The sequence below is a fragment of the Chaetodon auriga genome, chromosome 5 (genome assembly GCF_051107435.1).
Source record: "Chaetodon auriga isolate fChaAug3 chromosome 5, fChaAug3.hap1, whole genome shotgun sequence".
In the NCBI taxonomy this organism is placed as follows: domain Eukaryota; kingdom Metazoa; phylum Chordata; class Actinopteri; order Chaetodontiformes; family Chaetodontidae; genus Chaetodon; species Chaetodon auriga.
This window is the reverse complement of record NC_135078.1, coordinates 349,606-367,542: the sequence shown is the minus strand read 5'-3', so window position 1 is coordinate 367,542 and position 17,937 is coordinate 349,606. Positions and strand designations below refer to the sequence as shown.

The following is a 17,937-nucleotide window of genomic DNA, read 5'->3' as shown; positions in this document are numbered from 1 at the left end:
ATTTATACACAACAAGTTAAAATAGAAACAGTCTGGCGGCAAAAGTTCAGAAAATGGGCTCAACTCACTGACACTCAGCCAGGTCTTTGTGACAAAAAATCAGACAGAAAATCCAGTCCATGGGAGGAGAAGAAATCATTCAGGATAAATGTCTTATTAGAGACTATAGAGTTAGTACTGATATTGGTAGATAATCGTAGCTGAGCAGAAACACACAGTATAGGGGAAAGCTTGAGAATGACTGCACCACGTGAATATGAGCTCAGATATTAGTGCTGGTTGAGTTTCCAATGCCCACTGATGTTTGAGGAGCACCTGAGAAGCTTATTATGCATATTATACAATGGGGGGTTAGAGTTGGCTCAATGAGGCTATGTTGGACTTCAGTGTTAAGAATATACAGAAGTTGCCTGGTTTTGTGAATGTCTCTCCAACATAAACCCAGTTTGATCATATGACAATTATGTGGGTTGTAGCCTGCTGCATCAATTTTGGCCGGAATTTTGCAGTCTACATTTAAGAGGGAAATGGGTCTGTAACTAGTCATTGGAGTCACTACTAAAAGAAGCATGGCACAGAAAGCATTTCACTCGAAGCATAACTTTATTTCTAAATACGCTAAGTCAAATGGCAAAACAGGAAAATCTCTTTTACCTTTTTGTACATTTTTAACCCCTGAGCACCACAATCCAACATTCCCATAATATGCTGGATTCATCCAAGATAAATGAAAGGGGAAGAAAAATAACAAAGACAAAAAATATTTAAAGCTTCAGACACAGTTAATAATGTAATTAGTGTTAAAAATCTATCAGCATTGCATAATTAAAAAACTACCACCATGACATAGCTAAAATACAAAGTAAACATGTTATTTAATTACATAAGCAAATTTATTTTTATTTTTTCTGCATGCAGAGCTCTCATTTTCTCTTTGCTTGTCTGCTCTGTTATTGGTTATGACCAAAAAAATCAAGACAACATGGTCACAGCTTGAAAAAGCTTTTGAATGGTGAAAGTTATTCCATGCTGCAGTCATCTGAAGTGTTCAGTGATTGCAGACTAGACTGTTCAAAAACTACATTATTGTTTGGAGACAGGTTCCAAATAGTGTCACATGCTTTGTTGATCCAAGCATCCACCCTGAACTCATGTCTAGAGGTTTTGCAACACTATGTCTGCCTTTGCTTTTGAGAGACACATATAAGTTGCATGGCCATGAGTGGTCCTTTTTGGATCCATGTCAGAAAGCAAAATAGGTAGTCTTAGGCAACTGACAAATGATCAATACTGTAGTAGAATTCACAGCACGTTGTAGCAAGTGTTGCTACAAAATATAATCTTAAAATTACATTAGATTCCGTTAGCAACACATGCAACACAATTTTAAGCACTATTATTGGATGTTTCCTAATATAAAACACCTTGTACTTGATATCATTCTAAAACAATTGTTGATTTTTTTTGTAGTGGTGATTCAACCAGGACAGTTCAAGAGTTCCAACTGAGAGTCACCTAACATTGTGAAAGTGAACTGGACTTTTATTTCAAGAGCCTTGGATGCCTAATATAACTTTTCCTGCTTTGCAATTCTATTAAGGGTGGATAACATTTTGAGACAGATAATAATAAAGTTATCTAAGGTCTCAGAAGACTCTAGTTCTGCCAGGACAATATGAATGCCAAGATGACTGAAACAATGTTACAGATTTTCCAGATTAGGAAAGTCAGATGTCTAGCTAGCTGCTATGAGAAAATGTATTCAAATCTATTAAAAATAATAACTGGGCTGATATCATTGATTTAGTGCTCAAGGATGCAACACTTAGTTTGAGGAAGGGACTTTTTTCTTGGATCTTTGCTCTATGTGCCTACAGAATTCTCTGATTGCTAAAGAACACTTTTCAATTAAACACAAGAATTATAAAGAACCACCTGAAACTGAGGTTTGTTCTCTGCTGCACAACATCATTTATACTGCACATACAGTGTATTCACACAATATATCATTAGCTTTAACACCAGTAATCAGCCTGCTGTGTTAAACTGTCATCATGAAACTGAACACACAGCATTTTAAATCAAAAACAGTCAACAATCTGCATGAAAAATCCTGCACAGTGAGGAAGACAGCAACTCCAAAAATGCACACAACAAGGCAGTTCTTAGAACTTTACCAGTAGGGGAGTTTTGGCCGGATAGTGTTGTTAAAGTCAAGGTTGGGAGATCCCAAAATCCCTCAGAATCACCTTCCGGGGACCATGAATATCCTCAATAAATCTGTTGGAAATCTGCCCAGTAGTTAATATTTGTAACAAAGTGTTAACCAGATGGATTGATAGACCAGGAAGCACAGTGCAAAATTGCTAACACAGGCAATTAGACCAACCAATACTAATTTTTTAGGTTGGAAGTGGTATCAATGTTTGAGAAAAATCCAATATAATGACCTGTACTTTTTTTTTCTTTCTACATATTTTGACATTTTTGACATTTGCCTTTCAGCTGATATAATATATGGGGCGTTAATATCGGCCCATTGATTTGCCTGCCGGGCTCTAATTTTGACCTGATGAACAGTATATGTGAAAGTCTCAGTCTCTAATCTCTTCGAAAGGTCTTTCTCCACTGCATCTCAGGAGAAAAAAATCTCCTATCCTAGTACTTACTGAGTCACATCATCATCCTCAGGGCTCACAGCTGACAAGGCAAATAAAAAATATGTCATTGCCATTAATTGTTACCAGGTGCTGTTCTCTTTTTTATGTTCATGTTTTCATGCAGATTTGATTTGTTTTGACAAGTGTCCCTCCTATGTCTCACAAAAGGTTGCTTTGTTGCATTTGTTGCCTAATTCTACATCATAATCTATTGTTTTTTGTATAACTAAAAAGCATTTTGTGTTCATACAGGAACATGGATATGAGACACCATGAATGCAAAGGCAATTAAGATTGTGAACATAGTTGTTGGCACGGTCTATAACAAATGAGGTAGATGTGTATTAGTAATATATTCCCTTCTGTGTTACAACCATACAAATAATACTACTACTAATACTACTACTACTACTACTACTACTAATAATAATAATAATAATAAGAAGAAGAAGAAGAAGAAGAAGAAGAAGAAGAAATCCAATGATTACTTCAAGTGGCTGTACAATAAAAAAGAAAAGAAAAAAGAATGAGGTATATCTTGTATTCATACATTACTATGATTATATTCAGGCAGATTGGTGAGGTATTCAAGAGGACTCAAAAAAGGATTTGTAAATAAAATGGTAGAGCTGAATGCAACATTTGCATGATTGAATGTACAACATAATAAATAAAATTAAATGCAATTAAATGCTTTAATAAATTTACACAATAAAAAGAAAGTATTTCATATCTTTATGAAAGCAGGGAAAAAAAGAGAAATGAAAGAGAGAAGCTCTGATGTTAGAGACGAGTGCATTACTTAAAAAAAAAAAAAAAACTGCATTCTATTCACAATATAAAACTACAGTGTGACTGGTTTCCTACATACTGCATGTCTTGCATTTCCTGTCACTACCTCTATTTCTGTCCAGCTACTGAATACAGGCTGAAGTGCTCTACTCTTTACTGTCACAACCAATTTTCTAAAAATTCAATGCCATATGAGGACTCTGGATTAATTTCTTCCCAAGGCTCCATCAGCCAACATTACATCAGCTTTGTGCTTGTCTTGTTACTGTGCAATCTCATGTGCTGCAGCTTTGCAGGTATTTCTGACCACAACCAGTGGAAAAATGATTTTGACTGCAGTATTTACCATCATAAAAGAGGAAAGCATTTGACTGGAACAATGCTTAATGACAATTTAATCTGTCACTGTCACATACACAATGGAAGGCCAAAATAACAAGATTTCGTATTGATTTTGTTTTGATTTTGTATTTTTTGGTTATCATGAGAAAGATGGCCTGTGGTCTTGACAAACAACAAATTTGTTTTGAAATAATAATTTGTTCCATGATCAAACCATGTTCTTGTGATTAGGCAGGTGTCAGGTGAAAATCAAGCAACACTTATTTAGTGATCATAACTAAAGAAAACCTTGGCCAAAAAAAGACAAAATTAATGTTGCCAGCAGCTTGTTAATGGCATTATGCTCATTCTAATGGCCATATTGCAGGTCCTTATACAGGAGCTGTGAGCAGCCCTTTGCTTTGTTACATGTACACCATAGCCGTCTCAACAGAACTGAGCAGACCTAATCAGTTACTGTCCAGTTTCTGAAACAGATGATTTAATCAGTGAATTATCTGTTTAGCTATTTATCTGATCAGCTAACTATCATAGTGACAACACATCTGATTAGAACACTATCTAACATACTAAAAGGTGATGACTGTGTCCAAAACACATATGATTAACTCAGCCTAACTGTGTGAAAGAGATTTTTTGAATGTGATGTTTATATCCCAGAATGCAATACACAATGCAAACGTGGTGTAAGTAATATGGTTATAATTATATTTTCTAGCTTAAAATTTCCAGTGGTCTTCTTAGCTCAGATAAATTGCCTGGGCACATGTGCATTTTCTCATTTTCCTCAATTTCTTACATACTGTGTGCTATTAACATTAATGTATACAATATACAGGGCTTGACTACAAACTGGGCAGAGCTGCCAACTGCCCCAGATTATATATATGGTTAATGTGATCCTGATAATGTGTGCGTGTGTGTGTGTGTGTGTGTGTGTGTGTGTGTGACACACACACACACACATATATGTATATATATATATATATACATATATGTGTGTGTGTTTAGGTATTATTAAGTAACCGTCCACCTTCATTGACTACCATTAATAACTTGTCTCTGATGACACTACTGTTAAGTAGTAGCTTTTCTACAGAATACATGATGATTTCTACATTGGATGTGCTTTGCTTGTTTGAATTCCTGCTATAATCTTAAGGTTTCTTCATTGGTGCTAAAGATCACAGTATATACTGGAGTTGTTAAACTACCATAGATTTGTTTTCTTCTTTGGTATCAGCTGTATGCAGTGAGTTTCTGATGTCTGTCAGAAAGCCGTCGAACATCATCAACAACAGTAATCTCTTGCTGAATGTTAAATGTTCAGCTGCTTCATCTTTTGAATGAAACGGTGTACAAGAGGAAGTCTTCATTTGGCTTCATCCAGGTCACGCATTAAGTTGATGGGTGACCATGCCCTTGAACTATGCGACACTGAATATGTTTTTGAGGGTGTGCAAGTCAGTGGGAACACAGACAGGTTAAATGTCCTTGAAACACACTGCTAATTCAGAGCAGATGGAGCAGGGGGAACGGGGTGGCCAGATCTCTTACTAAGTATTTTGTTTGTTTTTTGTTTTACAAGTTCGCTGCTCCTCAATCTGTTGTTAGCTGACCAACAAGGAATCTGATCATGTGCATGGAGAGAAAGCCACCTTCAATGAACTGAAGTTTATCTGATGATTGTAACTCCAATTGCTTTGTGTCTTTGAGAAAAGAATGGATCCCCTTCCCAGTGAGATGGGAAAAGGAGGCGAGGAGGGACAGGAAACTCAGGGGGAGGAGCTTCTTTGCCCATAGAGTGAGGAGGATGTGGAAGAGGATGAAGAGCAGGAGGGCTGGAACTGTGTGGGACTCATCTTTCCCGGAGTCTGACAGTTGCTGTGTTTCCCACGGTGCCCCGTCATCGCTGCTATGGCTGACTGCCGAGCAAACAGGACACCTAGGGAACAAACATCAAGCCTAAGTTAGCCTGAAACTCAACACTGGCCTGGTATCAGCTCTTAAAGGACCATGCCAGGCTTTTTTTTAATAGATATTTCAGTATGTTTACTACACATGGCACCACACTACTGCCCACTATTGCCTTTTTTACACCTTCCAGGCAGCCATTACCTTCCATTAAAATTAAATAAATTAAAAGGTAGAACCGACTATCCCTTTCAGGGTTGCGGGGGGCTGGAGCCTATCCCAGCAGTCAACGGGCGAGAGGCGGAGTACACCCTGAACCGGTTGCCAGTCATTTGCAGGGCAACATATAGAGACAGACAACCATTCACGCTCACACTCACACCTAAGGACAATTTTTAGAGTCACCAATTAATCTAATGAGCATGTTTTTGGTCTGTGGGAGGAAGCTGGAGTGCCCGGAGAGAACCCACGCATGCATGGGAAGAACATGCAAACTTCACACAGAAGTGGGAATCGAACCGACGACCTTCTTGCTGTGAGGCACACACTACCTGCTGCACCACCATGCCGCTGGTAGAAAACCATCTTTTTTTAAATAATTTGTACTTCCCTTGACAACCTGTGATATTGTTACATTGCTCTAACATACCTTTACCTTACCCTGTCTACACAGGATGTTTCAGCTACTGTTTTAAGTTGTCTGTCTCATTTTTAATCAATACAGCTATCTATATCAGAGGCATATCTTTTTTGTTTCATATACATGTAACTGAACCAACTGATGTCAGCTGACCTATTACAACTCCAAATGAGTGTTACATATGTAACTGCATTTGCATTATGGATTACATCCAGAGAATGTATGTAATCCCAGGATTTCCATCATGTGTAGCAGTCAGAAAACATTAAACAGAGCTCTCCAGAGTCAAAGTCAATGTATATTTCCATGTACTTTGAAGGTGTGGAAGTCAACATTACAGATTTTTCACAACAGATTTTTTTATTTATTTATTTTAAATCTTGACAATAGAATTATTGGATTTGACTACTAACTAAACACAACTAGCTATCTGACACCACAATCAGATTAAAGTAGTATACAGTAACTGCATAGAACTATAAAGAACTCAAAGAAGTGGTTTTAGTATTAAATTGCATTTTGAAGTCACTATCTGTTAGATAAAAAAAAAAAATCCTACTTTGTTGACCTCCAGTGATAACATCAAAAAAGATATTGCTACAGTTGATATCCAATTCCTCTCACTCCATGATTCTGACCCTGGGACACTGAGATGAATAGGCTGAAAAAATAATAATAATTGCTTTTCTAAAAATTTTCGACAAACAAAAAATGTATCCTATCAGAAAAGATAAACGATACAATAATTCTAAACATGTGGCCTAGATGTTATAGCATCAATACTAATATTTGTAACTGCAAGTATGCTCAGTGGGTCAATATAATGTAGAATTTAGTGAGGGAAGCATTATTAGAATATACATTTAATATTAAAGAGTAAAACTCACCTTCCCAGTCATTTTTTTTCTTTTTTTTTTCCTACATTGTACATTAATACTGAATACATAAAAACTATAAAAGTACACATATGGAATTATGTGGTAAGCAAACAAAGTGTAAACAAAATATGTTTTAGAATTTTAGATTCTTCAAAGTGGCCACATTTCATTCCAATGACAGCTTTTCACACTGTTGGCTTTATCTTTACCAGCGAGGAAGTCACCTGAAATGCTTTCCCAGCAGCCTTGGATGAGTCCCCATATATCCTGAGCACTTGTAAGCTGCTTTTGCTTTACTCTGCTGCCCAGTTCATCCTAAACCATTTCAACTGGGTTTAGGTCAGGTGATTGTGGAGGGTAGGTCATCTGATGCAGCACTTCATCACTCTCCTTCTTGGTCTAATAGCCCTTACATAGACTGGAGGCATGATTTGGGTCACTGTTTTGTCAAAAAATAAATCATAGTCCCACAAAGCACAAACCATATAAGATAGCGTGTTGCTGCAGAATGCTGTAGTACCCACCCTGGGGAAATATGCCTTGAATTTTGAATAAATAATAAAGTGTCACCAGCAAAGCACCCCCAGAAAATCAAACCTCCTTGTCCTCCATGCTTCACAAGGGGAACCACAAGTAAAGTAGTAGTAGTAAATACCATCGTTTCACATTGTCTGCATTTCACAAGGACACAGCTGTTGGAACCAAAAATCTCATATCTGAACTCATCAGACCAAAGTACAGATTACCACTGTACATTCTGTAATGTACATTCCTTGTGTTTCTTGGCCCAAGCAATTCTCTTTTTCTTGTTGATCTCCTCCAGCAGTGGTTTGTTTGCAGCATTTGAAGCATTTATGTAGGCTCTAACCCGATGTGCAATTAAATGGAGATTTCTGAAGCTGGTAACTAATGAGTTTAGCCTCTGTAGCAGAGATAACTCTTGGTCTTCCTTTCCTAGGGCAGTCTTTAAAACAGCCAGTTTCATTATAGCGTTTGATGTTATTTGCAAATGTACTTGAAGACACAGTCAAAGCTCTTGAAATTTCCTACATTGACTGACCTCCGTTTCTTAGAGTAGTGATGGACTGATGTTTCTCTTTGGACTGCCACAGTAGTTGAATAAGGTTATTTACCGTATATCAACACTATCTTGGCACAGCATGACTGAAAGTCTCAAATACTTTAAGAAGGCAAGAAATTCCACAAATGACCTTTGACAAGGTACGCCTGTTAAATTAAATCTGGGTGAATACCTTGTAAAGCTTGTTATAGTAATGCCAATAGTGTGATATGTAGAAAGGGTTAGGGTTATATGTAGAAAATCATTGCAGTCATTGCAAAAGCACTGGATGAGAAGGTGTGTCCTTTGTGCTTTATTTACTTGGTAACACCATCATTTTGTCTCATTTCATTTTGTATAGTACTGTCTTCTCTCATCTATTCCATGTGTCCATCCTGGAGGAGAGATCACTCTTCCTGAGGTTTCTCCTTCTTATTGAATGTGCAGATCGTAATGGCATCCCAGGCAAATGTGTGATTATGGCTACATAAGTAAAATTGACTGGACATGATTATGCTGGCTTTGTATAAATTGTGTAAAAGGTGATCAAAGAGATTGAATAATTCTGAAAAAAGACAAATAAATAAAACAATTTACAATTGCAAATGTAGATTTAAACCAGTACATGACTTTTGGACATTTTAAGTTGATAATAAAGGCAGTCAGCGGTCATATTCAGCAGTAAATGTTATATTTCAGCATATTTATCTACAGACCCAAACACAAAGACAGATTACAGTTACTGTCAGCTTGTGGAAGGATGAGCTGAAGCAAGTCAAAACTCTCACTACTTAACACTGGTGCTCAGAGAGAGAGCTCAGACATGACATAACAGCCACCAGACTTATATCCTAACATTAATGGCCTATGTTAAAGCAGAAAGGCAGTAATTACCTCAAGACACAAGCTACCTAACCCTACCTTACACACACACACACACACACACACACACACACACACACACACACACACACACACACACCCAGACACCCACACACTCTAGGCAGGCACATAAGACAATAAGCCCCATCGACCTAAAATCCACAGGCCCAATTCTGAGATATTTAACTTTTTAAACTCTATTGGACTACCACTTCATTACGATGGATTTTATAGCAAAGACATCAAATTGCGTAGAGGACTAAGCACCAGGGTGCTGCTATAACTTATTGAATTTCCTGCCTGCAATTACATCAGCAAATGCCCCCTCTATTTACCTGTGTAGACAACTCCATTTATTTCTATTGACATGTTGATGCTGCTAATGCCGTTGGTAGACAGGTTCAATGCGGTCTCTTGTCTATCATCTGTCAGGAGAGGAGGCAGAGAACGAGAAAGAGAAAAACTCAATATGAGCATTTAGAAAGGGAACAGAAGAAGCAAGAGGAGTGCCCTGGTGGAGTATTGGTGATAATTCAGTGAGTGACAGGACAAGGAGAGCTTTATTAAAGAGTTCTGGGAAGAAAGAACTGTCAAAAGATGTTACAACCTTTTGTATGTGTCAATTATGGATGAATCCTATAGCAGCACACAGTTTAAAAAATTGTCTGAATGATAAGACTGGTTCTTAAATAACAGTAATGTCTTAAGAAAATGTTAAAAATAGAGACTAACCTCAGTGAGCTGCTATTATATTTAATCATCTGTAAACATTAATTTATCTATCTAAGTGCACTGGATGGAGACAAATAGTATTGTTTGGATGTAATCTTTAAATTGCAGTGTTTATGTGTGAGGACCAGAGCCATACAACCAGTGTGGGAATTAACCCAAGAAAGATTCTCACTCATTTTTCCATCACGCATCAAGTGCAAAGCCGCTATTATGGCTAATATGAGAGAAGCAGTGATGCAGACAGAAATGATATTCCACTTGTGCAGATAGGTCCCTTATTCTTCCTTTAGCCTCTATCATTATGTCATATGTGACTTATGGCTTGTCATGAGATGAGCTGGCTGCAGCCAAAGCCCAGCCATATAGATATTTCCACTCATGATAAGCTGGTATTCTCCGTGGTCAAGCAGAAGTATTTCTTCATAACATTTATGGAGCTGAGCTTCAAATAGCACAATATATGATGAACTATGTGCACATCAGTGGTTCAGGCATTTCACTGCTGGATCTTAGAAGCCTCTCTGGCAGCTAACAATGTCAACATGACACATAACACCTGATTTTGAATTATATATCAAAATTAGGCTGTGGCTCAGGAGGTAGAGCGGTCATCCATTTATCAGAAGGTCGCTGGTTTGATATCCTTGGGCAAGATACCAAACAACAAATTGCTCATGATACTGTGCCATCAGTGTGTGAATGGTTGCAAGCTCATAATAAGCAGATGGCCTAGCCACCATTTTGTTAATGTGAGTGGGTGAATGCAGACAGTTTTGTAATAGTGTTTTGGGTGGTCGTTGGACTGGAATTGTAAATGGTAAATGGATTGTGTTTATGTAGCGCTTTGAAGCGCTTTTACAACTCAAGGGTCTGCATTCACCCATTCGCGCACACATTACATATAAAATGGTGGCTAAGCCACCTGCTCATTACCAATGTTATCCACTCACACACTGATGGCACATCTTCGGGGGCAGTTTTGGGGTTAAGTACACAAGGATACTTCTCCAAGTGGACTGATGAGGCCAGGGATCGAACCACCGACTTTCTGATAGGTGGAAAACCGCGCTACCTCCTGAGCCACAGCTGCTATAGAAAAGTGCTATATAAATACAGTCCATTTACCATTTACATTTGTTTGTTCATTTGAGTGTTTCAACAAATATTGAATGAATACATTTCATCTTAAGACCTCACTGTTATATCAGATTCACATCTAAATGTAATCTATTCAACTAAAAGTAAAACTTTTCACTGTTACAATGATGAGAAAGGCCAGCATTATTCTAGTTCCATGAAAAGACCAAACCCAACAATGTGTTAAGTCTTTCTCTCAAAACTGTCTGGCTTTCCCTACCCTGTCTGTAGCACTCAGCCCCAAGACCAGTAGTTCCTACTGATTTTAACCAAAAAAAACAAATTTGTAGTTATTTTTTATTTATTTATTTTGAAAAAAGGTTACAGTTTGCACTCTTAAACGTTATTCATTTGTTGGAGACGATTTTCAGCGGTTGAGTAATCCACATTTGTTACTCTAATGATTACTTGACATAGATACAACTCTATGCATTACATTAATGCTCAGCTCGGACTTCCTTCTGAAAAAACAGACTGTGTTTCCGGAGAAAACAAACAAACAAAAAACAGACTTGTGTATATATATTTATATTGTTATATTTTGTCCTACTCTTATTTTTAATAGATGTGTCATACACCAACTTCACCACAACAAATTCCTCGTACGTGTAAAATCGTACTTGGCAATAAAGCTTTTTCTGATTTCTGATTTCTGATTTCTGACTTGGGACAGCAGGACAGTGTATGTGGGACTGAGTAAAGATAAGATAAGATAACAGAAACTACACTGTGTGTGACACTGAAGGAACATGTCACCCAGTATAAAAGTGTGGTTCCTTAATGTCTTTTTATTAGTTTTTGGGAAATAATGGAGCTCTATTGCAGAGAGAAATAAGATATATCAGACCTTCATACGCAGGCAATACTTGTTGCTGGGTTAATCACTTTTGGTTTGTCTTTTCAGGAGATTTGTTGACAATAATAAAAATAACATGTTGTAAAATAATTACCATTGAGGACACAGAGGTCATGTCCTCCATATTGTTTTGGGGAATTTGGGGATTTTAACAATCAAAAGAATAGTTTATATTCTACAATTTAACACAAATTGCACTTAGTGGTTTTTGCATTGTTTAAATTTTAGAGACTTTTAATGTTTTTTTCAGAGGGCTTGTGGTCTGAAAAAAATAACTCATTGTCTGCATTTTTTAAATCCTGGCTACACCCCTGGACACTACTAAATTATTGCAAATTATAAAGCCCCAGAGAAGTCAGAGAGAGCATATAAACTCCACACAGTAATCTGTGGTTTGAGTACTCCACACAGTAATCTGTGTGGAATACTCAAACCACCTGTCAGTGTCGTGTCTCACCTCTGTTGTTGAGTTTGATGTTGAGGGGCAGCTGAGTGGCCATTGCCAGTAGGTTCTGGTGCAAGGCATGCTGCATGATCCTCTGCTGCTCCTCTGCCATGAACATCATCTTTTTCTCTGGCGGTTCACCACTCTCCAGCTTCTCTCTAAGCTGTCCCAGGGTTGCTGCCTGAATGGCCACTGCTGCCTGAGCTGCCGCTGCTTGGGCAGCCACAGCGGCAGTGCGATGGCCGCTGGATGAGATAGGATGGGCCATTCGGCTAGGCAGGCAGCTGGCCATCATGGGCTCTTCTGGAGCGAAAAAGTCTATTAAGAAGTTGATATCTGTCTTCAACCACACATATGTAAGTTTAGACAAAAGTCATCTAAATAGGCTGTAGGAGACAGCTCCTGTCACCTATCCATAAATGAGTCTGATAAGGAAGATAATATTCTGTGCTGTCAACTTTAACAACTTACATCTTGTCTTTGGTGGATAAAAATAATGTGGTACAAAAAATAATGTGACGTACATTATGAAAGAGATGTAAGTTTCATTCACATGACATTTTCAGAAACTGTCATAATGTATGTCTTATCATTATTATTATTACTTTCTCCTGGTGATGACACAACACTGCCCTTTCACATCTTGTCAAGTAGAATGAATTTACATTTTATACATTTTCCATTCCTGCATTTTTGCCTCCTGGTTAGATGTTTTTAAAAGCTAGCACTGTTACTGGTACTTTAAAAATGAAGTTGCTGGGAGTCGCATTTTTTTTTTAATTTTTTTTTTATGACATTTCATATTGTTAGAATTGGAACCAAAAATTTCCATCTCATTTATAATATGAGGCTGATAATTCTTGCTGTGCTATTACTTAAAAGCTCAAAATGATCATTTACTGCGTATCTGCAATATTTGCAAAGTAACTGAAAGAAAATTATGTTATCCTGCAGTAACTTCCACATTTGAGTGTTTCTGAGATGGAAGTTTGATTCTCAGGTTTGTTGGCTTGAATTCCTTCAAACTGGTCAGAATCCTCTTTACGGCCAACAATAACAACTCTGTTTGTAAGTTTTCCCCCTGTTCATGTTTTACTTGCTTGGCATCCGGTCATATTAATTCTTAATTGTGCACTCAAATGGAGTACAATACATCCTAGGGCTTTAGCCAGGGGCTTATCCTTTAAAATTCTACCCTGGGCTTTGTTTATAAACTCACTGAGTATTCTACTATATTGTATGTATTATATATTGTAACCAGCTCTGTGCACAGATGCATTTCAATGTCTTAGTGTATTCAGTTGCACTGAGGAGTGTTTTGGCCTGTCAAACTCTTAAGATAAACACCTTGTGTTTGTCTTGGCTTTGCTAGAATTTAAATGGAGGAAGCTGGACTATTTGATTAGTACGACGGAGGATTAGGGCCACATTAAGGGAAAAAAAAAATTAATTATTTACGAGATTAAAGTCATTATTAACGAGAAAAAAGTCATTATTAACGAGAAAAAAGTCATTATTAACGAGATTAAACTCATTATTAACGAGAAAAAAGTCATTATTTAAGAGATTAAAGTCATTATTAACGAGAAAAAAGTCATTATTAACGAGATTAAACTCATTATTAACGAGAAAAAAGTCATTTACTTGACCATTGATCAGAGCATGGAAAGGAGTAAGTCGTATCTTGTTTTAATAAATTCACACCTTGTTTGACACAATAATAGTAACAATAATAATGACAACTTGACTGCTGTCAAGAATGTCAGAGAATGTTTAATCTCGTTTAATCTCATAAATAATGACTTTTTTCTCGTTAATAATGAGTTTAATCTCGTTAATAATGACTTTTTTCTCGTTAATGAGTTTAATCTCGTTAATAATGACTTTTTTCTCGTTAATAATGACTTTTTTCTCGTAAATAATACATTTTTTTTCCCTTAATGTGGCCCTAATCCTCCGTCGTAGATTAGTAATTCACAAATGTATTGATTTTCTGTTGATATAAGTCTTACAAACCTATTATTGAATTACACTGAATTACATTTTTTGTAAGAAATCATTTAATCTTCATTAATTCTGATCCAACTGAAGCCAACAGGTTTTTTTGCTCCTATACGCTGTGAGCTCTTTTAGCCTGGGTAAACTCAAGATTCAACTGTTTGTTATAAAGTTCATTTTGATTATTATCATTATCAGTAATATGAATGTGCTATGTATTGTTCACATATGCCATCGTTTGATATTATTTAGCTTTAACTCAAAGTCACTTCCAGTTATCAGAAATAGTAAGTATTTATATTAAATAACTAAACACTATTTTACTTGCATTAAATTAACCTCTGGGCACCACCCTTCAAAAGAGAAAAAGTGATAGCCAATTAAAAAGTGTAGTATCAATCTGAAGGTCGCTGAAGAATTCAGTGTGTACAGTGAACATAATGCTTCATACACATAAATCACCACTGGGCAACTGCTTGCTTAAAAATATCAGAGCAACAAGGATTGGAGGGACAAGTTCGTTTACTAAGTGACTCAGAAGTCAGAATTACCTTGTTTGTTGAGACTTTGTGGTACTGTCTTGTTTTATTTTGCCATGTCTTAAAATTATCTTGTATTTTACTTCTGTATGTAGGATACTGATATCTTGTGTTGTTTTATGTTACCTTTCTTGATGACAGGCATCTCTGAAATATGACCACTGTTTTGAATGGGCAAAGACAGGTGAGACACCTGTATCTTTGGTGAAGTAAGGAGGGTGGGTGTGCCCACAGGAGAGTAATTGAAGACAGTGGAACCATAGGTCTGCCGACGGCCTTCCCGGCGGTTGCTGTCGATAGCTGCCTGAAGCTCACCAGGGGAACTCAGCCCCCGCTTTTCACATTCATATGGGTAGAGGTATTTCATATACCTGCAAGAAAGAAGAAGAATTCAATGTTTTATTCTGCTTTTTCTCATTGTGTCACATGTTGTCAATCATCATCAAAAAAATAGCTTCATTTCCTGTTCAGTTGTCTTGGTTTCAAGCACTGAGCACAGTTTACAAATGATAATAATGCTCTATCTCATCCAGAACCACAGGGCAATGTGAGAGTGTGAGAGAGTGGCTTGTGTTGTGGCTGGTCAAAGAACACTAGAAAAGTGCTATATAAGTGCAGTCCATTTCCATCTCCCATTAATCACAAGGTCTGCAGCATGTCACTTTTGACAAAATGTTTGACAGCTGCAATCAAGCAAAGCCTCTAGAATTCTTAATGCATTTGTTTCCACTTCTGAACATTTGAGTATTTGTTAAATTTAGATTTTTAAATTTAAAACCAGTCAGCCATGCTTCCAAAATGAGGTCGGTGGAAGAGGGAAGCCTGATTACTGATGTGCTGCAAGTGCAGACTAACCAGGTTACTAGTACAACATGTAGACATGTTCTCTGATTACCCATGTAACCTAATTTATCTTTGTATAACTGCATTTTATGTATATTTTTATTGCATCTCGGTATATTTTCATTGCATTTTATATATATTGTATATACGTTTTAAATGCTGACTTTTTATGCCCTGTGAGTTTATTTTATCTTATTTGTGAGTTTATTTTATCTTATTTTATTATCTTTTTTTTTCTACACGGGGGTTGCAATGCAAATTTCGTTGACATGTCCATGCTCAATGACAATAAAAGCAATCTTGAATCTAACTGCAAGCACTGTGCATGTAAACGCATTGATTGGTTTATAGTTTATGATATCATATGATTGGTTATGGCTACAGCATGTTTACACAGTCAAATATGACCAACTAATAAACCTATAGACATACACAGTTTGTAGTATAGGGATATTTCCATTCAGATGTCTTGACCAGGTCGTGACTAAATTTTGACTTTGTACTGAGTGTCACACTAACATTTAGAAGTGGTCATTACAATAGAGCAAATAATAAGTCTGTCATGTATATTCACATGTTGTCTTGAAAATAAATATAAATTTAGATTTTGCTCCAAATGATCATGGATCACAGAGGTGGTCCTGTCTAGCCATCCAAATACTGAAACTGGAATGTTATATAACATAAAAACAGATAAAAATGTGTGTGTCACAAAAAGTGAAATGGACATGCATGCATGTAACACCCCATGTATCAATGCGTGTTTGTTGTGAACCTAATAATTGCCAATGTAAGAAAACTGCATGGTAATTAACCATGGAAATGGTTGTTGTGTTGAGAAACTGTTGCTGTCCATTATAGCTATACACTCTGTGCTTATTGCGTTGATGACACAGCTGATTGGCTTTCAGTATTTCATAACACTTGAACTTACCCTAAAAAGTGCCACCATCAGCGTTAATTTGGCAGCATAATTTGGGTATTACTGTTGATCTCATATATTTATATTTGGGGGGCCATATATTCACATGTTGTGGTTCCTCCCTGCATGAGAACATCAGTTTCCTGTTGATGGAACCTGCTCTGAATTGAAAGGGAGAGAGGGAGAGGAGGAGACCTAATTTGAGAGGCCCTTTGAGAACAGGCTGCTTGACAATGTGGCCCAATCACAATGTCACCCATACAGCCTCAAACCCAGAACCCTTATGGTCAAAGTTGGTGTTACCTGGTAAATGGTTGAGCACAAGAAGCTACACAGGCCCAAAATGGTGTAAATAGGAATGGGACAACACTTTGCAACATCTCATGTTACGTTGTGGTTATGAAACATTTTATTTTACATTTTTTATGCTCTTCATGGCTGAAGGGATCAACTGCCTAATCTGAACATCTTCCAGGCTTTTGCCTTACAAAGTGGACAAGAGGTAATTGTCAAATGATGAAGTTACTACAGAATGTCAAAATAGTATCATACAATTAGATATATAAATATTTTAATTGTAGTTGCTCCTTCCCTGTTTGTTTACTTTTTTTAAAACTCTTCCTGGTTTTCCCTGGTAACCCCATATTTAATGTCACAATGCTAAGAACTATGGATAGTTCCACAGAAGGCTAGACCACAGACTTATGGAAAGTGTGCATAGAGGGCTCCAAATGTGTGCAAGATAGCCCTCAGATGACTGTGCTTTTCACTTGTCTGGACACTGGTAACCAAATGTAATCTTTGATAGGCATTTTAAAGGAAAGAAATGGTAATATTTCAATCATAGCAGATGAATTGAAGTAACGGAGACCTGAAAAAAAAAAGCACTATTTACAATAGAAACGACAAAGTATCTCATTCATGTGGTTGACCTGATGTTAGGAAAGCAGTGGGAGTCCAGGTTATCAGTCATTTAGGGTTATCATCTGTGCTTGTACTCACTGTGTTCGGAGAGTGAAAGCTGCACTGGTGATGGAGGTAGGAAGGTTAAGGCCTTTGGTGATCTCACGCCATATTTTCTTATTGATGACTTCCACTAAGCCGCCTTTTTCTGTGACAAGCTTGTAGAGCATGTAGAGGTCCAGCACCTGCTTGGCCATGATAGGAATCCGGTTCACCGGAGTCCCTGCAGAAAGCAAACACAGTATCCATAATCAATTCCATTAACTTTCATTCCTTGCATCAATACACCTCTGCACCTTCATAAAAGGCTAATTTATCTCGAGCTACTCTGACA

General features: G+C 37.2%; 1 protein-coding gene across 2 annotated transcripts in view; it reads right to left on the bottom strand.

Annotated features, from left to right (window-relative positions):
- Window positions 1-594: 594 nt before the first annotated feature.
- Window positions 595-17,937, bottom strand: part of arid3c (AT rich interactive domain 3C (BRIGHT-like)) — a 115,345-nt gene continuing 98,002 nt past the window's right edge. The window contains exons 4-8 of one of the 2 annotated variants that reach the window (XM_076730459.1): window positions 17,643-17,826; window positions 15,002-15,246; window positions 12,351-12,641; window positions 9,504-9,593; window positions 595-5,739 (exon numbers count right to left, since the gene is read on the bottom strand). In XM_076730459.1, coding sequence (XP_076586574.1) covers window positions 5,570-5,739; window positions 9,504-9,593; window positions 12,351-12,641; window positions 15,002-15,246; window positions 17,643-17,826 — 980 coding nt within the window. In that variant the 3' untranslated portion in view covers window positions 595-5,569. The remainder of the gene's footprint in view (window positions 5,740-9,503; window positions 9,594-12,350; window positions 12,642-15,001; window positions 15,247-17,642; window positions 17,827-17,937) is intronic. The other variant, XM_076730460.1, reaches the window with a different exon arrangement.